This window comes from Moschus berezovskii, chromosome 12 (assembly GCF_049115385.1).
Source record: "Moschus berezovskii isolate FMDL1 chromosome 12, NW_MosBer_1.0, whole genome shotgun sequence".
Classification (NCBI taxonomy): domain Eukaryota; kingdom Metazoa; phylum Chordata; class Mammalia; order Artiodactyla; family Moschidae; genus Moschus; species Moschus berezovskii.
In genome coordinates, this window is record NC_142471.1 from 62,567,909 (window position 1) to 62,590,297 (window position 22,389).

At 44.6% G+C, this 22,389-nt stretch overlaps 1 protein-coding gene across 1 annotated transcript in view; it reads right to left on the minus strand.

Annotated features, from left to right (window-relative positions):
• The window catches only part of PDLIM1 (PDZ and LIM domain 1), a 40,949-nt gene extending 23,946 nt beyond the window's left edge, over nucleotides 1-17,003 (minus strand). The window contains exon 1 of the mRNA XM_055425038.2: nucleotides 16,726-17,003. Coding sequence (XP_055281013.1) covers nucleotides 16,726-16,821 — 96 coding nt within the window. The 5' untranslated portion in view covers nucleotides 16,822-17,003. The remainder of the gene's footprint in view (nucleotides 1-16,725) is intronic.
• Between the last annotated feature and the right edge of the window lie 5,386 nt (nucleotides 17,004-22,389).

A 22,389-nucleotide genomic window follows, 5' to 3' on the forward strand; every position in this document is an offset into this window, starting at 1 on the left:
CTGCCTGCCAATGCAGGAGATGTAAGAAATGCAGGTCCGATCCCTGGGTTGGGAAGATCCCCTGGAGGAGGGCATGGCAATCCACTCCAGTATTCTTGCCTGGAGAACCCCATGGACAGAGGAGCCTGGTGAGCTACAGTCCACAGAGTCGCACAGAGTCGGACACGACTGAAGGGACTTGGCAGCATACTAAAAACAGGACCATCATCCCAAGGTCAGTCATGACTTTCGTATTAAAAGACCTTCCTCGATGGGAAGTCCAAGCCCTCTGGGAGCAGAATACACCCAGGCTCCCAGCACCCACAGGGTTCTGGCCTCAGCTTGGAAAAGGCCTTTGACTCCTGGAAGCCCAGTGAGGAAGATCTTGTGAACACTTGAGGGTCTCCATAATGCTGAACCACAGAGAAGAGGCCCAACACACCAAATTAGGACACAGGCTTATGCCCTGAGCCTCTGTATCTGATGCAGTTTTCAGCAGCCACAGTTTCCAATCAGCCCTTGCCAGAAGGAAACACTGACCTCCTGAGGTGGCCAGTGTTATGTTGCTGTCAAGGTCTTCCCCTCATCAGTGCCCGGACCCCACAAAATAAGGGATGGATGACTTTGGTCCCCAAGGTTCCTTCCGGTTAAGACATGCTATGACTTTATCAGGCAAAACTCTACTGGAATGTAGCAGGATGTGGAAACCAGTGCAGAGGTCCTGACCTCCTAACCTTCCTTTCTGGCTTTCCCATCATCTGTTTACCAGAGATCTGGCCTTTAGAAAATGAAAGCCCCCAATCTAAGGTTCGGACCTTCTTCCCATGCAGCCACTGGGAAAAGAAAATTAATACAGGCAAGTACGGCTGCTCTCCTTTCAATCAACTTTGGGGAGTTAGCTCTGAGTCACCCAGTATGCGCAGTAAAAACAAATTCCTCTCATTTTCTGCTTGTCTTCCTGAGAAGACTGACCTGGTATGACTTGGTATATATTCCGCCTTTTCTAAAGAACACCACAGACCCCTTGTTTTAAAAATGGCCCTAAGCATCACTTTGTTTACTCTGTCTCCAGGGAGAGCAGCCTGATGAACTCATTTGTCATAACCAATTCTCATGATGTTAAAGAGTAGTTCCCTTGGATAAAATCCAAAGTCACTGATGAGTCCCATCCCCCTACTAAGCTCCAGCTACAGGGCCCTTCCTTCCTTCTTTCCTGCCTCAGGGCCTTGGCACCTGCTGTAGCCACTACCTAATTAACTTCTAGGCTTAAATGACCCTTCTCACAGAAGACATTCCTGATCTCCAATCTAAATTAGGTCCTGTTGTCAACCTTTTTACACATTCTCTTCTTCACAGCACTTATCACATTAAGTTTGTAAGTCTGTTTTCTGAGTTTGTTTATATATAATGCTTGAAAGCCTACTAAATGGTAAGTGTGAGGGCAGGATTTGTCTGCCTTTTGCACTGTGATGTCCTCAGGTGCCTAGCTGTGACCAGCACAGTATGTGGTCAGTGAATATGTGTCCAATGAATGACTGAATCCAAAATACCTTGCGTTGTTAAATATGTAATCGTGCTGCTTCATTTCATCCTTTTTAAAAAAATGACTATTTCAAAAGGAATCAAAAAACCATCTTCCCCAGCATCGCTATCCTGGAATGTTACCACTCACAAAACTAAAATAAGATGGGGGTTGCAGGGGCAAAAAGCTTGAGAAAATGAAAACAGAGTTTTCTTTTACTTTCATATGCTCAGCTGCTAAGAACTCTGGAATTTCCAGCACTTGGTTTAAACTGTCTTGAAGGTGAGGCATTTCTGCTCAATATATCCTGACAGATTCTGGACAAGCTAGAACCAGTCTTAAGAGCCCTAAGCCTGAGTAATAAAGACCTGGCCATCCCATCTTTTGGTCTTTTTTTTTTAAGCCAAATTAATGGGAAGTTAAAAGAAATCTCAGAAAGTTATAAAACAATATCATCAGATGGAACTTGGATGGAATCACACACAAATAAAGACATTCTTTCATGAGCTGTTTATTTCTAGGGGAAAAAGTGGATTAAAATGAAATTACGGGACTTGCTTTTTACAAAGCTCTTTCACATACTTTCTGCTACTTGAGATAATAATGACGATGACCTCACCACTAACATGTAAGATAATTTTACAGATGAGGAAATTGAAACCCAGAAAAGCTGTGACTGACTCAAGTTCACACTGCTAAAGGCTGAAGCCTGAACTTGAAACCAGATCCTCTCATTTAACCAAATTCCATTCCTTTTCTGCTTTACCACAGTGCCACCAGCAGAAGCTCCAAACCCAAATAATTGTCAGAGTCAAAGACAAATCCAGAATTGAGGAGACTCATCTGTTGTGGCCTTCAACACAGGGAACCGGAGTGTCCCAAACTCCTACCAAGGCCTGGGTACCTCCTGCCATCTATTAACCATCACCACTGGTCTGTGCTGAGCTGGGACCCAGTAACACCTTCCCTTATAAAATACTCAAATCAGAAATGAAAAGCCCTCAGGCGAGAAGGCCTGCGTCTCCTCTGGTTTGTTCCCATCTTGAATGAAGGACTCCGATCCTTACTGCACATTAACTATTCATCACAATCATAGCAACATTCATCAGTTAATGAGTGCTAATTATGTGTCAAACACAGTGTAAGCGTCTGGCAAGGGTTAATTCACCAATCCTCCTGAGATGCTATCAGGTAGCCAACATTATTGACATCATCACAGAGAAGGAAGTATAGTAACAAGGGTTAAGCAGTTTGCCTGAGGTTACACAGCTGGTGTGTGGAAGCTGTGTGGCTCTGGAGTCCGTCCACTTAAACCAGTCTGCCACACTGTCTATTCTAATTTCCTCCCGACCATCAAATTCCATCAGAACCAGCTCATAAAGGAGTCAGCTTCAGCTTCTTAAAGAGAAGTCCTACACTCTCCTCCAAAGAGAAAGGCCCATTATTTCAATGGACATCCACAAAACTCTCTTCCAGCTTTCTTCCCCAGAGACCATACAATTTGGTCACAACTCTTCCTGCCTGAGAATAAATGGGGTTAAGCACAATTTCCACTAATGAACAATCTGCCATTTTCTGCAGAATTCACTCAAGTCTTTCTCACCCTTTGCCCCGCCAGGCAGACACTTTGCTTAAAGGCCAACCTGTACATCTGCCCTTTACTGCATCATTAAAGCCTGTGCACTGCCATCAGACTCCTGAACACAAAAGAAGATGCACTGAATTTCACTTCTAAATGGCACAGAATAGGATTATGATAGGGGTCACCCATTTTCTTCAATTTACATCACAAAGAGTCGGACACAATTGAAGTGACCACACATGCATGCACATCTAAATAACTAACGCTGTTATATAAACCTGGATGCATACCCACTGACCATCGCAAATGAAAAGATGACTTTCTTCCTCTGTATTATGGCATATACTTGTTTTATCCCTCCTGTTACCTCCTTTCTCTCGTTCACTCATCAGACAGACATTCCTTAAGTACTTTCTGAAAGACAGTGTAGCTTATTAAGATGTGGCTTCTGAAGTCAGATAGCCAGGAATCAAACCCTGGCTCTGGTGCTTATGAGCTAAGTACCCCTGAGTGGGATATTTCACCTCTGTGTGCCTCCCTCTTCTCACCTATGAAATAGGAGTGATAACTGTCCTGGTGTCAGAAAGTTGTCATGAGGATTATACAAGATGCCCCAGGCAGAGAACACTGTCAAGTTCACAGTCTCCTGGGGCAGACAGGCATGTACAGCAGCCGATGCTAGAAACAAGTAAAGACGCAATGAGAGCCTAAAGGTGGAATCAGGGAAGACTCCCTGGAGGAGGCATTGCTTAAAGCTGTGCAAAGGCACTACAGGAGGCAGAAAAGAGCATGCAGGCTTATGGGAACTGCACGTGGACTGGCATAGATAAAACACAGGAAGTGAAGGGAAAGGAAAGGGATGAGTCTCGAAATGTAAAAACAGATCTGGCTGCAAGAGTTCTGTTATTTTCTTTTTAACAAGGCTTTATCTGTACTTTATCTGGAAAACAATGGGGAACAACAAAGGAATTTAAACATAGCCTCTGACTCAACTGTCCAGTTACTGCCAAGAAACAAGCACTGAGACCTAACTCTACTGAGATTAAGGTGACTGCCTTTACAGATGGTGCCTAATGGCAGTTGAGAGAAACAGACCCATTCAAGGGTCGACCATTCAGCCTCTAGGACAGCCATTCCGAGGCTGGCTTCCCCTAGAGGACTTGTCCAAAGGCACTTAAACACTTAAAATTACCTGTTCTATTGACAGTGAGAAGGGATTCCTTTAATCCCTAGGCTCAAGATTGAAAACTGGGGGCCCATGAAATGAACCTCACCTACAATCTCGGCTTTTTAACTACTCTGCCTGCTTTAGCTGAGGCAGACACTCTCCATTCAATTAATCCACACCATGCTCCTCTGTCCCCAACACAGAAACCTGGAACCAGTTGCCATTTATCATCCTTCTCGCTGCTATTAATTTTTCCATTACCTCACCCTCAAGTCAAAACCCTTTTGTTGCCTCCTAACCCCTTCAGGCAAACGTGCTTGTGACTACTGCTGCTGCTAAGCCGCTTCAGTCGTGTCCAACTCTGTGCGACCCCATAGACAGCAGCCCACCAGGCTCCCCCGTCCCTGGGATTCTCCAGGCAAGAACACTGGAGTGGGTTGCCATTTCCTTCTCCAATGCACTGGTTTAGTTAAAAAATTCTATGCAGAAAAGTTCTATAACCAAGACTGTAAGACACCCTGGTTTGTCCAGGACAAACCTATTTTCCCAGCTTAACTATCAGAAGCACACTCTTTCACTCTCAACAGTGTTCCAGCCTGGATGGTAAATTGTACTGCCACTCCTTTGACAGAGATGGAGGTTTTAACCAAACATAATACTTGTCAATCAGTTGAAACAACTCTGATGCAAAGTCTCCACTGGCCCCTAACCCTGCAAAGAAAAAAATTGTCCCTATTCAAAAGGTTCTCTGACGTTTATCTGTGGACAGAAATACAGGTGAATTTCCTGAATGTTCACAGAATACTGTTAACCTTGACTCTTGGAACTGGCATCTAAACTTCAGGCTAGAGACTGACCCAGCTCACCAGTAACTCAGGGGGAAACTCAGACTGGCAAAGAGAAGCAGTGGTTCCCAAACAAGTTGGTCATTAGAGCCCCTTGGGCTTTAAAAATATATCTCTACATCCCAATTCAGATCTACTGAAGAGGGTCAACACAGTGGGACCCAGGAATCTTTATTTTTCTAAGGCTTCCCAGAAAATTCTGATGCTCGCAGACCAGCCTTTCTCCCAAAGCTTCCTCCCTGAGTGAAGTTAACTAGGTAAATGAAAAATACTTAGACCCTAAAACCAGGGCTTCCCTGGTGGCTCAGATGGTAAACAGTCCACCTGCAATGCAGGAGACCCAGGTTCAATCCCTGGGTCAGAAAGATCCCCTGGAGAAGGAAATGGCAACCCACTCCAGTATTCTTGCCTGGGAAATCCCATGGACAGAGGAGTTCATGGGATTGCATAGTCAGACACAACTGAACGATGAACACACCAAAACAAAGGAAAAAAAAAATCCCCTCCAACATTGATAAACATCCTTAAATGCAAGTGGAGTACTGCAGAAGTAATTTCATTCCAGGTGCCTAAACAACTTAACATGATTCCTATTTTGCCTCGGCCAGAAAACTCACAGCTAAATGTAGTATGCAATTACAGAAACCACCTGATATAAAGGTCCTGGCTCGTCTCTTTCTTCTTTGTTCCAGGTTTTTGTTACATCTTCTGATGTGTGTTTTTAATGTTTGAAATTTTGTAGCTATGTATTTTACTGCTGCAAATCACCTTAAATCCATCTTACAAGTTGGCTGTATTAATTAAATATTAAATAATGATAGTTTAGCATTTTTAACATCATAGAAAACAAGACTGAACTAAAGAAATTTGGAATTCAAGTTCAATCTCAGTGCCATGTACCTTGAGGGACAACCTCTTTTGAACTAGTGGCTGTGTCAAAGTATTCAGATATATAAATTTAAGACTCTGAGTTGGGTGACAAGGCAGAGCCCAGTCTCACAGTATGCCATTTAGATGTGGAATTTGAACTCTTAGTCAGACTTCTGACTCAATTTGTTTGTGGGTAGAGGTTATGGCACAGACTTTGAAGCCACATTACAGCCACAGAAGTTGTATGTGCTTAGGCAAGCCGGCCTGAAAACCCCAAGAATGTTTCAAACTGTTCTTAGTTACTCTATAACCATTTTTCTTAAGAAAATGAGGCAATAAAGTAGTTCAGGTCCTTGTAGGTGAGCTGTGCCTTAATCTAGCTTCACTTCATGGTTCAGTGCAAAAGGAAACTATTAACGCTAAGGAGTGGCCAATTAGAGAGAAAGCTCTCCTAGTCTGAAAGATCAACCATCATTTCTTACATAGGAATAGAATTAAAACACAGACAGCAAAGTAGAATACCCTGATTAATTGATCGAGTAGTCATCAATCTCCCAAAAGTCCCCATACAAGTCCCTCTGAACCCCATATGCTTTTTCTTTTTTTCAATATTTATTTATTTGGCTGCATCAGATCTTAATTGTATCATTTGAGACTCTTCACTGCAGCACGTGGGCTTAGATGCCCAAGGCATGTGGCATCTTAGTTCCCCAACCAGGAATCAAACCTGCATCCCTGCATTGGAAGGCGGATTCTAACCACTGGACAACCAGGGAAGTCCCCACCATGTGCTTTTCAACAGCCCCGATAACAATCACACACAACCCAAAGCCTTACCATTCACTAAACACATAACCTTGGGCAGTTATACTCTTTGTGCCCAACCTTCTTCATTTACCAAATGACTTTTTTTTTTTTTTTGCTCCACTACTTGGTTTACAGAATCTTAGTTGCCTAACTAGGGATGGAATCCAGGCCACCACAGTGAGAGCACTGAGTCCTAACCTTTGGACCACCAGGGAAGTCTCTATCAAATGAAATGTATAATAGGATCAACCTCATTCGTAGTTGGATTAAATGAAACTACATTTGTAGTTTAAAACAAAGTCTGGCCCATAATAAGCACTCAATATGCAGTAGCTACCATTAATATTTTTTAATAGTACCACTGCATCCCAATGCCTTCCGTGTGTTAGCCAAACTGCTAGGCTCTATCTATACACCATCTTAATCCTCACCACAACCTTTGACGACAAGTACTATTACTCCCACACTGAGGTTTCAGAGGCTGACCCTGCAGCTAACACAGGGAGGAGACAAGTTTTAATCCTGATCAGGCTGATACTGAGATTTCATTTTCCCATGACATCAAGATGGCTTTAATTCTTGATTTGCTGAGTAGTACCACTGCAAGGAGATCCAACCAGTCCATTCTAAAGGAGATCAATCCTGGGTGTTCATTGGAAGGACTGATGCTAAAGCTGAAACTCCAATACTTTGGCCACTTCATGCGACGAGTTGACTCACTGGAAGAGTCTGATGCTGGGAGGGACTGGGGGTAGAAGGAGACGGGGACGACAGAGAATGAGATGGCTGGATGGCATCACCGACTCGATGGACATGAGTTTGAGTGAACTCCGGGAGGTGGTGATGGACAGGGAGGCCTGGCGTGCTGTGATTCATGGGGTCGCAAAGAGTCGGACACGACTGAGCGACTGAACTGAACTGAACTCCATTGTGTAAATGTACCACAGCTTTCTTATCCATTCGTCTGCGGATGGACATCTAGGTTGTTTCCATGTCCTGGCTATTATAAACAGTGCTGCAATGAACATTGGGATACATGTGTCTCTTTCAATTCTACTCAGCAATTAAAAAGAATACATTTGAATTAGTTTTAATGAGGTGGACAAAACTGGAGCCTATTATACAAAGTGAAGTAAGCCAGAAACAAAAACACCAATACAGTATATTAACACATATATATGGAATATAGCAAGAGGATAACAATAACCCTGTATACAACAGCAGAGACTTGGATGTGTGGAGCAGTCTTTTGGACTCTGTGGGAGAGGGTGAGGGTGGGATAATTTGGGAGAATGGGTTGAAACATGTATATTATCATATGTGAAACGAATCTGACGTGATTGGGGGCGCCCCACCTCAACACTCTGTGGATTTAAGAGGCCGTTCCTTCTGGAAGTGTATAAATTAGCCTGGGATAGAACCTACACGCTGAATTTACTAATTAAGAAATGAGAAACCAGAACTATAAAAGTGGCATAGAAATACAAGAAACTATTCTTCTGTAATCTTTTAAAACGTTGAACAGAGTTACAGATTTTGCCATTTGTTACAAAAAAAAATAATAATTCTTGATTTGCTGCATTAAAAACAAGGCAGAAAGCACAAAGCCAATGACATCCAAATATTTCATCATGACATGGTAATTTGATTTTTAAAATGCTACATGAATGGAAAAATGTCTGAAAAGTTTTGCAGCAAACTGTTAAACAGTGTTTACCTCCGGGAACTAAAACTGGGAAATGGTGTGAGGAAGGCTTTTTACCGTGAGCTGTCCACATTTTTATACTATTTGATCCTGTATACAAAGCACAAGAGTTATTTAATGTAAGCATTTCATTGAGGCATATCACACAAACAGAAAAGGACATGATTTGTAAATAAACTGGATGGATTATCACAAACAAAGCGAATCCATTGAATCAGAATCAAAGAAACTGAATGCTAGAAGAACTTCCAAAGACCCCCTCGTGCCTCCTTCCCATCACTAGCCTTCTGGCAAAGGTTACCATGATCCCGACTATAGATTAATTCTGGCTTGATTCAGTTAAGTCGCTCAGTCATGTCCGACTTTTTGCGACCCCATGAATCACAGCATGCCAGGCCTCCCTGTCCATCACCAACTCCCGGAGTTCACTCAAACTCATATCCACAGAGTCGGTGATGCCATCCAGCCATCTCATTCTCTGTCGTCCCCTTCTCCTCCCGCCCCCAATCCCTCCCAGCATCAGACTCTTTTCCAGTGAGTCAACTCGTCGTATGAGGTGGCCCAAGTATTGGAGTTTCAGCTTTAGCATCAGTCCTTCCAATGAACACCCGGGACTGATCTCCTTGCAGTCCAAGGGACTCCCAAGAGTCTTCTCCAACACCACAGCTCAAAAGCATCAATTCTTTGGCGATCAGCTTTCTTCACAGTCCAACTCTCACATCCATACATGACCAATGGAAAAACCATAGCCTTGACTAGACGGACCTTGGTTGGCAAAGTAATGTCTCTGCTTTTTAATATGCTGTCTAGGCTGGTCATAACTTTCCTTCCAAGGAGTAAGCGTCTTTTAATTTCATGGCTGCAATCAGCATCTGCAGTGATTTTGGAGCCCAAAACAATAAAGTCTGACACTGTTTCCCCATCTATTTGCCAGGAAGTGATGGGACCAGATGCCATGATCTTAGTTTTCTGAATGTTGAGCTTCAAGCCAACTTTTTCACTCTCCTCTTTCACATTCATCAAGAGGCTTTTTGGTGCCTCTTCACTTTCTACCATAAGGGTGGTGTCATCTGCATATGTGAGGTTATTGATATTTCTCCCAGCAATCTTGATTCCAGCTTGTGCTTCTTCCAGCCCAGCGTTCCTCATGATGTACTCTGCACAGAAGTTAAATAAGCAGGGTGACAATATACAACCTTGACGTACTCCTTTTCCTATTTAGAACCAGTCTGTTGTTCCATGTCCAGTTCTAACTGTTGCTTCCTGACCTGCATATAGGTTTCTCAAGAGGCAGGTCAGGTGGTCTGGTATTTCCATCTCTTTCAGAATTTTCCAGTCTATTGTTATCCACACAGTCAAAGGTTTTGGCACAGTCAATAAAGCAGAAATAGATGTTTTTCTGGAACTCTCTTGCTAATGATGTGGTATTTATGTGTTACATCTGGCTTCTTCCTCTCAACACTGTATGTCTGTCTGATCCATATATTATGCATGGTTGTAATTCCTCCATTCTCACTGAGGCAGTGTTTCATTTCATTATTTGCTATAAATATATGTATAGTGAGTGAAGTCGCTCAGTTGTGTCCGACTCTTTGCAACCCCATGGACTGTAGACTACCAGGCTCCTCCGTCCATGGGGTTCTCCAGGCAAGAGTACTGGAGTGGGTTGCTGTTTCCTTCTCCAGGAGATCTTCCCGACCCAGGGATCGAACCCAGGTCTCCCACATTGCAGGCAGACGCTTTACGATCTGAGCCACCAGGGAAGCTCATATATGTATATATACCAGCATTTATTTCTCCATTTCACTTTTGTTAATGCATTTGAGTTATTCCAAGTTTGGGGCTATCGTGAATAGTACCGCTTTGAAGATTCTTGACATGTCTTTCATGCCATGTGGACACTTTTCTATTGAGCAGTTAACTGGAGAATTGTTGAGTCATAGGGTCTGATTGTGACTTCCCTGGTGGCTCAGTTGGTAAAGAATCTGCCTGTAATGCAGGAGACCCAGGTTCAATCCCTAGGTCAGAAAGATCCCCTGGAGAAGGAAATGGCAACCCACTCCAGTATTCTTGCCTGGGAAATCCCACAGACAGAAGAGCCTCGTGGGCTACAGTCCCTGCAGCTGCAAAGAGTCAGACAAGACTGAGCATATAGAGTCTGATCATATTAAAGCTTCGAAAGTGTAATTTTTTAAGAAATGGATGTAAATCATTGGTACATCACCTTAATTTCATCTATCTGTATGCATTTGACCTCTTTACCCTATATAGGTCATACCTATGTCCTTATCTTCTTATCTGATATAAGTAGTCATCTCTATTAAAATTAGGCCAAGTCCTTGGTCAAGAACCTAGCCTCCTACAAGATCAGAGTGTTCTTCAGAAAGTTGTCTTTCAGGCTGACAGCATTTCCTGAGAAGGCAGTGTACTATACATATGAAAACACTCCACAGACCTCAGTTACAGATGACCTTTCCAGTTCACCCACACTGGCACTAATAACAGTATCAACAATCACACGGGGTGCTAAGTGGCACACAGAAATTACCTTTTTCATCTCAGGTTTTCATGGGTACATTTCATCCTGGACTTGACTCAGCTCCCACTTTCCAGGCCCATCCTTGGCTGGGCAAGGTGGATCTGTCCACTCCCTGGTAATCTTCATTTGTCATAAAAACTGCCCCCAAATCCCCTCCTGGCCACCCAGGCAGGCTTTTCTCTGGCAAATCATCCAGTTCCTCTGCTTTTGTGTTCTTCCCTGACCACATGGCCATGGACTCCCATGGCTGGACTGTCAATTCTCCCAGGTGGGGCCATGGCTTCTAGCTTTTCAGGAGGAACAGGAAGGGGAGTTGCTGTTCTCTGAGATGCTCTGAGCTCTAAGAGCACTGGGGCTGAGACCAGCCCAGCAAACCCGAGAGTCCTACCCCTCATGATGATACCTGTCCCACGATTAGCACTTCTCAGACCTGGGTGCTGGGTAATAATACTATTACCAATGAAATACTGATAGTTATGGCTTATCAGGGGGCAGGATACTGTAGTTAAAGCTGGCCTGGGAGTCAATCTGCCTGGTTTCAAATCCCAGTTCTGCAATTTATCCTGTGTCCTGTGTCCCTGGGTTGTGAAGAAAAAGATAATGTAAGTGCACACCTAACACAGAGTAAGCACTCAGAAAATAATAGCTACTGTTATAATATTATTATGATATAGAGTTTAAGGCCATGGCCTTTGAAGTCAGATCACTCAGTCAAAATCCAGCTCTATCCACTCACTACTGCACGACAAGGGTAAAGTATTTAACATTTCTATGACTCAGTTTTTTTCATCCACAAAATGGGCATCTTAATTGTATCTACCTTACAAGCATCACAAGGATTACTGAAAGAATATGTTCATATTTAGAATACTGCTTAGCATATAAAAAGTCTTATATACAGTTTAACTAGATTAACTATGGCCACTGTTGCAAGTTGATTAAATAAATATTCTCATACAAACCTGCCAAGTGTAAACAGAAGCTCTTGTGATTAACACAAGCGTCATTTAGGCACAGATATTCACAGATGACTAACACAACCCAAATTCACTGGAAAACATTTCTGAGTTCATAACACATTTTCTCAATCAACTGGTGGTTAAAGATACAACTAATACCATATGAGAGGCTGGGACACTTCTTAACAATAAAAAGGGGGGCCCTCGTATTCAAAGGGCACAAAATCATTGGTTTGCTCATTTGTTTATTTTATCCTCACAGAGAATTGAACCCTAGAGAAGGCATGTGACATACCCAGGGTCACCCAGTGTGGTGTTCAGGACTGGAGTTCAGCCCGAGCTCCTGTCCCGGGCACTCTACAATGCAGCTTTTCGGGATCTCCTCTGAGACATACTGGAAGTCAAATCATCCTTTAAAAATTAATTTTATGATATTTGCTCATTCTTATAGTTCATTCACTGAAAAATCTGTAAATTCAAATTGCCTGACCTTTGGGCATGGAGCTTCTCACCTGTAAAAGGCAAAGAATACTTGTTTCCCTCTTGTCCGGGGAGCAGTGACAAGGTATGCCCAAGGAATGAGCACAGCTTAGAAAACAGTCCCAGGACAAGACGAATTATGGCGCTTTTCCCAGTCCTGATCAGACTAGGAAAGTGACCTCAGTGGTTAGATGATAATCTCCTCTCAATTATCTATCCCGTTGCAATACCTTAACACCATTCTCCGCTCTCTCCTCCTCAAAGACAAGCCAACAGGCTGGTACCCAGGAGTTGGGGTAACAGGCAGAGTCTCTGGTTAAAGGGACATAACACAGCTTAGACAGTTTCATGCCATAGGCTCAAGCATTCACTTCCATGACATTTCCCGTAAGTCCTCTTCCTCCACTCCTTAGATCAGCTGGAGCAGCTAGTATTTCCTAGGTGATCAATTTCACAGAACGAGGGAGCACAGAGCAAGGGCCATTAATGCATAATGAGCCTTTCTGGATAATTCTGGCTTTTCACAATCTGACAGGGAAGCCCTGCTCTTTCACCCTTAAGGACATGATGTAAGCCCTTGAATCTGGAAATAACACTCTTAAAAGTCAGAAAAGACCCTCTGACTACAGAGTATCCATTATTCAGCACCCCTTAGGATGCATGAGTGAAAACCAGAGGCTCTTAACAGAGGATTCCCCAGGACTCAAGAGGCAAATGAGCAACGCCTCCTACCAAGAGCATCCCTTATCTCTGGCTCCACCCCTTCCTGTCTTTTGTCAGTTGCTGGGAGAGGAAAAACAGTCAACATAAGCTCAGCAGCAATTTTGGCCAGGGTGTGGATCCTCTGAAGGCTTCCCTTGAAAGCAACTAGAGGAAATAAGAAATTGACATGGGGAAAAAAATACTCAAGGAGATAGACAACTGTAGATCTGACAGAGAAAAAAAATCTCAAGGAACAACTGCAAATGTGTATCCAGATAAGTAGGGAGTCCAAGGTAGAGGCTTAAATGAAAAACTGGGAAAAGGAAGAAAGATAGTTTTATCCGTTCAAATTTGGAGATCTGGGTTGAAAATTTATCACAAAAGCACAGATGAAAATACTGAGGAATAAAAGCAGCTATTCACCCACATACAAATGTATTCTGTTTGTTTCTGTTCTGAAACTAGAAAAACAAGGAGGCAAGTTAGTGAGCTGCTGAGGTCTGGCTATGTTTTTTTTTAATTGATGGAAAATTGCTTTACAATGTTTTGTTGGTTTCTACCATACAACATCACAAATCAGTCATAAATTTATATAAATCCTCTCCCTCCGAAGCCTCCCTCCCCACCCTCCGGGTCATATTTTACACACTATCATGTGTAAAACTATCATGTGGGAAGTTGCTATGTAACACAGGGAGCCCAGCCTGGCACTCTGTAATGTCCTATATCTTGACTTGGGTAGTAACTCTACAGGTTATTTATAACCACTTGCTGTGCATTTTTAGTTTATGACTTTTTAATTTCACAATAAAAGGATGTTTAAAAAAAATTTTCAAGTACCCAAGATTACAGAGTTATATTCAGGAACTTTAGTAGTTTAACAAAAGGATGGAGCCAATACCAAAATAATTCATGCAAGAGAAAGCAAACATAGCTATTTAAATAAAAGGCACTCCTCTTCCAGTCTAATTTTATGGTTTGCTTTGGTGTGGAGACTCAAAAGTCTGCATATACAAAACCATAGCAAACTGTACTGCCGCGATGATAAATGTAGCACACCTACCAACCAGAAGGTGTGTGTAACTCTGTGGACACTCACACCTCAATACTGTTCACTGTTTACAGAGCAATCTCACATACCTTAACCCACAGCCAGTGGCCAGAGTTATCACCATTGTGGAGATTAAAAAAAAAAAAAAAGACAGCCTCAGACAGGAGACTCCCTCCAGGTACAGCTCAAGTAAGAACCAAAAATCAAACCTACACCAGATTTCACCCACCTGAGGATCCTTTATGACAATGACTTTCCCATGCTCAGGAAGTTCAGAGGTTCATGTTTTTTCCATGTGGAAATAATGAGGTGAATAAACGGGTAAATAATTGTCATCAAGAAGATGTCACCTCCTCTGAATCACCTTCACTTTTCAATCAAAGGACAGCGCAGGGTGTTATAAAGATTAGCTTTCCTCACTAAACCACAAACATCTTGAGAGTGGAGCTGTGTCTTCTCATTTCTGGAACTCTAGGGCTTTGCATAGTTTCTAGAATATGGGACATGCTCATGACACTTGTGCTAATAAAAAAATAAACAGATAAGGGTACAGACTAATGAATTCACAGTACTGTGGTTTTCCATCCCATACCATCATTCCTGCATTAAGCCTTTTCAAAAGAGCTAAAATGACAGGCAGTAACTGCCCTTTCAAAAAATGACCAGTAAACTCTCTCTTCCCCTCCCAAGATTTTTTTAAGTTTTTTTGGTTTTCTTGTTTGTTTTAATCACCACTACTCTGTTCTCCTTCTCTGTCTTCCATTCTTAACAGAAGCCGTATTCTCCAATTTTAAAGAAAAGGTTTCATGTGATACATAAATTCAGAAGCTGAGAGGGCTGACAGGTTAATTATAGACACAAAGAGTGGGGACAAATGGACTATGAGGTAAGCGAGTCTAAATGTCTCTTCCCTGGATAAGCATTTATTAATAAGCCTGCAAAGATAAGCATTTATTAATAAGCCTGCAAAGATTTACTAGGCACAGCCAGGTTCGGCTTGGTGCCAAGCTTGGGCACAGGGGTCCAGATTTGGGAAAGGTAGTTTCTGCACTTGAGGAATCTGGCTGGTGCCTGGGAAGATAGCATGTACCTGGGAATACTCAAAGTAGCCCTCTGGGGACAAGAGGTGGAAGATAGGGAGGAGACAGCGCCTAAGAACTGAAGCACCTGTCCCTTCTGGGAGTGGGATGGTTAAAGAAGACCTCATCAGTTCACTAGGCCCACCTGGAAGGAAAGGTAGGTAGGACTATGGCTGGACAGAAAGCCAAGAGGAGGCCCTGATTCTTTTTCTCCTGTACCTCCCATATTCTTTCCGGGGCTGGAAGCAGGGACTTAAGTCAAAAGGACCTGTAGGTCTTCCCCTCCCTCTCCAAACTGCCCCTCTAAAAAAGAAGAATGTTCAGATGACTGGAAAGGCAGGTCTAGGGTCACCTTCAGCAAGCAGATGAGCCCAAGAATGGAATGAGAAGCCTAGCAAAGAGTGATACCAGAGGGCTTTTGGCTCCCCTTTTAAATTCAGTCCCAAAAATTTCTGGGCAAACTTCCAGGTGGCACCTCTCAGTGGGACATCAAGCTTGCCTTTAGCCCAGACTAGATGACCAAAGCGTGGGCTTCCAAACGCTAAGTCTGGATCTCCCTCGGGTTTCCGCTTTATTTGGGAATGATGGATCTGGTAGTCTGCAGTTGAACCTGGGCCCTTCCAAATAGATGAGGGCTCTCTTAGAATTTTTCAAGCACCGCTTCCCCCTGACATACACATAAGGTAGGAAACTCATCGCACCTTTCCCTGTTTAAGGCCGATCGGTTGATAATTCAGAAATGCCAGGCGAAATATGTCACAGCCATCTCCCGCGAAGGAGTGGAAGATCCCAGAGGGTTTATTCGGGTTGGTTTATTTCCAAAATCCCACCACTTCTCCAAAAGACATTAGAGAGGTAAAACCTGGCCATGAATGAAGTCCAATGAGTTAGACTTTGACTGTTGTTAATTTCACTCGTTCCCCGCGGGCCGCCCCCACCACTACCCCCGGCCTAGTAAACCTCCCACCCGCTCCACCTCAGTTTACAGGTAGTTCCTGCTATTTCCAAACTGCTTTCGCCCGCTTTACTGTGTCGTTAGAACAGTGGAGTGCTAAATCCCAGCGAGCGGGATCTGCGGGGACCCTGAGCCCCTCGCCCGCTGACAAAGCGCGTCCACACGCCCGCCACGCTTTCGAGGCGAAGGAACGAAAACTGCCCTCCGCAGTCCTGCGGACGCGGTAAGTGGACGCTCCGTAGCTCCTGGCTCGCCTCCGAGCTGGGCGTCCGGCAAGGGCGGCGGGCCCGAGACGTGCGGAAAGCGCTCCGCGCACCTGGCGCACCTGGACGCGCCCGGAGATCCCAGCTCCGTCCCGGGCTCCGGAAACCACCGTCTCCGACCGCGCCCACGGGGCTCCGGCCGCCCCAGGTCCCCTCCGGGACACGCCACTCCCCAGCCCGGGATGGCTCCGCTCCCCGCGCGTTCCAGGCTCCTCTTACCCGGGAAATGGCGAGAGGCTGCTCGAAGTCCTTGCCCCCGACAAGGCGGAAGCCCCAGGGTCCCGGGCCCTGCAGGGCTATTTGCAGGGTGGTCATGGCGCGGCGACGGCGGGTGGCGACCCTAAGGGACAGATGGGGCAGGACGCGGAGCGGCGAGCTGGGTTCACCGGCAGCTGTCGGAGAAAGAGCGCGCGGCGCGGGCCGGCGGAGCCTGCGGCGGGCGGGAGCTGGGCGGGAGGCGGGCGGGGGCGGCTCCGCCCAGGCCGCGCCGCGGCCGCCTGCCCCTCCCGTCCTCCCGCCCGCAGCACGCGGCCCGGGCGGAGAGTCTGGCCCGAGAGCCGGGGGTCAGCTCAGGGTCTAGGGATCTAAACAGCCCCGCCCCGGGCCCAGCCCGGCCGAGCTCCCAGCCCCACCGCGGGCGCTAGGTGAGAGGCGGGCAGGTTCCGGAGACCGCGGAGGAGTCTACGCTTGAAAACCAGTTTGAAAGTGCTTTGCAAAGTCACCCCTTTGACAAGCTCTATTTTCACATTTGCTTTCATGTAAACGACAGTGATGTTTTAAAGATGCTGTCCAGTGATCTCGCTAGAAAATGTGAAGCAGTCAGGGCATTTATATATTTATTTTACAAATAAATTAACTGGGTCGGCCTGAAATTAGAAGACTTGCCCGAGGCCACGCAGCTGACAGTGGTGTAACTGGACCGTCGCGCAGGCTCCCCTTGCTAAAGAACCCCACACTGGAAGTTTGTTAATGCTAATGAGACCGTCGCGTGAGTTTGTAAGGGAACTTCAAAACCTTCCTAGAAACCTCTCCTCCCGGCTGGATTCGCCATAGGTTCTGAACTTCCCCATTCAGACCTCAAGTCTGAGGCAGACCAGCCGCGTGTAGAGGTAACCAAGTTGAGTCCAAACACCTGGGTTCCCAGCGCGCCGCTATCCTCCTAAGTGGGCTCTGCCCCCCTCGCCCTGGAGTACATTCGCCACGCCAGATCGCACCACGTCTCATTGTCCACTTACTCTTGAGTGAAGCTGAATGCCTAAGATGCTTGTAGGGCCACCCACGGAATGGCCCCAGCTTCCTCCCTGATCTCATCTCCTTGTGCTGCTCTCAGCCCACACTGATCTGTCGCTCCAGCCTCAAGGCCCTGCATCAGGGCTCCCGGAATGCTTTGCTCCAGACATCCTAAGGTTTGCACTTTGTTCAGATGTCATGGTCTCAGTCCTGGCATCTCCGAGAGCCCTATTTAAAACTTCTTCTCTAGAACACCGAGTCACCTTCCTCTGCTTTTATTTTCCCATTATGTTTATCATCATCTGACAAAATCAGTATTTCACTAATTTGTACCCAGCCCCCACCCCTAAGGTTTAGTTCCCCAGGGATAGGGGTTTTTATCTGTTTGGGTCACTGCTGTATCCCACAGCCTAAGAATAGTATTTAATGAAGGCAATTCACTGGCCAACGTTATGACCTTTGAATCTCAGGTTCTTCATAGTTTTCTTGGCTCCAATTCATACTGCCACCTGAGCCCCAGTGTTCTGTCTCCTCGTGATACTGGCCTACCTACCCTACCTACCCGGATGCCCTGTGCAGAGATTTACACATAAAGGGATCATCTTACTTGCCCAGTTGTATCACAGGACAAGTGACTGGTTTGGAAAAGGTTGGCTTGAATTTAGAAATTAAAGTGATTTATGTCATCTATCCATCCCTCTCATTTTGCATCCTGATATTCTTTTTTTTTAATTGAAATATAGTTGATTTACAATGTGTCAGTTTCAGGTAAATAGCAAAGCGATTCAGACATATGTTCTTTTTCAGATCCTTTTCGAAGTTATAACAAAATAATGAACATAGTTCCCTGTGCTATACAGTAGGTTTTTGTTGTTTATCTGTTTTATATAAAGTGGTGCATATCTATTAATCCCAAGCTCCTAATTTATCCCTTCCACCCACTCCCCATCCTGATATTCTTGAATGTGAGAAAAAAGAATGGTATTACCACCAGGAGCCAACTACCTGCTCCATCAAAGCCAAAAATTATCTTTCTTTTTTTACAAAGATGAATATTTTTAATAATAAAAGGTACAATTCCCAAAGAATATAGATATTATAAACCATAGACACCTAACAACAAAGAAACAAAGAAACATAAAGCAAAAATCAGAAGAAATATAAAGGAAAAGAAAAAACATATAATCATTGTGAGACATAGTAACATTTCTTGGAGAATAATTTATCAAGTGCAGAAAAAATAAGAATGGGAGCATCTTGAATGATGTTATTAATAATTTAAGTCTAATAAATTAATATTTACATTAACTTTTATTAATCTTATATCCTACACAAATATATTTAAATTTTTGTATCTCATACATTGTTATTAGATAAAATTATACTGTCTTTGATTAAGATTCTACTGATTTAAAAACATGCTTGTGTTTCAAGTCCCTGCAGAATTTGGGAGACTCATCAAATTCTGGGTCTGCCCTATAATGGGGAGCAGTTTTGAATATTGTGTGTTCTAGGAAGAGAAAAAGGTTGAAGAGCCACAGCTCCTATGCTCCCAAAGGTGGGAACTGCCTCTCATTCATCCCTAGGTGTCCTGCTGGGGATGTATAGACCTGATACATCGTGGGTGCCAACAGTTCCTATTCTATACGGCATTCTTTTTGGATATAGGGCACTAGTACATAGGTTACATGATTTAGTTTTTAAACGTTGTCAGTTGTAGTCTGGCTCTATACAGCAAGAGCTAAAAACAGTCAACACTCTGGGGCACTGACTCCAGGATATAATTTAAAAGAAGAAGAAAAAGCTATATGAACAAAGATATTTATAGCTGCATTATTTATAATGACCAAAAAAAAAAAAAACCCTGGAATTAAGCAGCAACAGAAAAGTGGCTAAATATGGTATGGCCATGTGAAGGAGTAGTACACAGCCTAAAAATGATAATCATGAAGTCTATGAGAAGGCATGGAAATGAGTTCTCAAGATTATATAAAAAAGAATGAAACAAAATTATTTCTAAACCAAGTATTATTTGTAAACAAAATTATTTATAGAGTTAATAAATAAAATATAAAAATTATGTCTACCTACTGCCAAAAATTAGGAGACAGTACAAAAACTTTGAGAGATGCAATTGGAGAAAACATTTTTTAAATATTGGGTTGGCCAAAAGATTTGTTCAGATTTTTCCGTTAAGATATTAGAGAAAAACCCGAACAAACTTTTTAGCCAATCCAATAATTTCTTCTAACAATGATGTAAAGTTTTCAAAATAAAAATCAATTAAATGGCCTCAGCTCCTTGGATGGAGACTAAATGCTAATCTTTCTCCGGGTGGGGGCCCTCATCTTCTTTTTGATCTCCTTCCCCCTGCACCTGTGAACTAACTCTGAGTTGGGCACACAGCCTCTATTCAGAAAATGCCCAGTGATGGATTGACAACTCTGACCCCCAAAGACAAGCAACCTTGTTTTATCTTAAAACCATTCCCTTCCGTTGCTAAGTTGTGTGCGACTCTGCGACCCCATGGACTGTAGCCTACCAGGCTTCTCAGTCCATGGGATTCTCCAGACAAGAATACTGGGGTGGGTTACCATTTCCTTCTCCAGGGGATTTTCCTGACCCAGGGATCGAACCCGGGTCTCCTGCATTGGGGGCAGACGCTTTAACCACTGAGCCAGCAGGGAACCCCAAAACTGTACAGTTCCCTCAGACTCTTGACTCCTGCAGAGTACTAGTTGACTGGTCTTAACCTCTCTGAACTTCAGTTACCTTATTTATTATTATTATAATGAATCCCATGGAAGTTTTTTGACCTAAAAAAACTAAAAGTTTTTTGATCAAAATACCTGTGCTTGAGGGGGTGCGGGTAGGGTAGAGAGGATGCTGAATAAATGGAAGCAAGGAGGACAGGAAAAGGACAGAGGAGCAGTGAGCTAGGAAGTCAGGGAATAGTGGGCCTTTTCAACTGTTCAGTTTTACAAGTGGACAGGACAGGGTGGGTGGCTGTCTGCTGGTGGATTCCCCAGCCGACAGACACGCCCCCCTTTTGGCTTCTGCAGAGCTGTCTACTCCCACACCCAGGGTGCAATTGCCAGGACCCTTCAGAACTACTGCTTCCTGGAATAGCAGCCTCATTCCTTTTTTTAATTAACTTAATTATTTTTTAAATGTATTTATTTATTTCTGTTTGGCTGTGACGGTCTTGTGAGACTAGGGCTGAGCTAGGCGTTACAGATGGTCTTGTTTAATTTGCAGGACAAGTCCTGAACTAGCTCAGGGGACTGCAGAGCTCCCACTCCTGGAGATCGTGGCCATGACCCCTCCTCTGGGACTCAAGAGGGGGCGTGACTCCCCGATTCCAAGGCTACACTGGGATCTGAGGCGGCTCTGTCCAGGGGTTAGAGAGCCGGAAGCTCTCATCTAGCCGCCTGGGGCGGGGCTGGGGCGCGCAGCAGCACCCCTAGCCCCAAACCAGTGCAACTGCCCGGGGCACCCTGATCCAAAGACATCAGGGCAACTTGTTTCTTCCCTCGCTGAAAAGAACTGAAACACTGAAACCCAAGCTCAGAAGTTCGCAAAACAAAGACATCTTTTCCCGCCGGTCCTATCCCGCTTGTCTGGCCCCCCAGCTCGCGACCTCACTCCCAGGGTCAGCGTCCTGTACTCAGTACGGTGTACTGGGATCCCACGCGCCCCTCCAGGACCGCCGACCCGGGGGAGTTTCGCTCCGCTGCGCCAGGGACTGGGCAGGAAGTTCAGCTCCCAATTCTTTCCTTTCTCAGGCTTTTTCGTTCAGTCTCGGGGTGGGGTGCGGGTGGGGAGGTGGAATCCTGAAGTGGCCGTTAGGGATTGGGCGACTCTGGGATTCCTGTCGACAAAGAGCATGCTCCAGGGATCGGGGAGCGTGGGGCCCTAAGGACACCTGGACACCGGAACTGGCTCAGGTCCCCTCCTGGCTGATAAAGGTGTGGGCAGATAAGCTGGGGGAATCTAAGGCCTGCCGTGTGCCTAGCAGACAAGCAGCTATTTTGTCCACCTGCCTCCTGGCTCCCTGAACATGTGGCACAAAAATCTTGAAATCATCAAAGAGGCCAGACCACTACCATTTCTCAAGCATCCCTGAATGTTCAAAGAAGAGGGCTTCCCTGGTGGCCCAGTGGTTAAGAATGCACCTGCCACTGAAGGGGAACATGGGTTCGATCTCTGGCCTGGGAAGATCTCACATGTGGCAAGGCAGCTAAACCAATGAACTGCAACTGCTGAGCCCACACACCTTAGAGTCCCTTCTCCAAAACAAGAGAAACCACAGAAAGAGAAGCCCATCCACCCCAAGAAACAGTAGTCCCTGAAAACTACAACTAGAGAAAACCCTGAACACAGTAATTAAAGTCCAGCACAGCGACTTCACTTCACTTTTCACTTTCATGCATTGGAGAAGGAAATGTCAGCCCACACCAGTGTTCTTGCCTGGAGAATCCCAGGGACGGGGGAGCCTGGTGGGCTGCCGTCTATGGGATCGCACAGAGTCGGACACGACTGAAGCGACTTAGCAGTAGCAGAAGCACAGCAAAATAAACTAATAAATTATTTTTAAAAAAGAAGAAGAAATTCCAAAACAGAATCATAGATAAGGTGGCTCCTATTAAACCT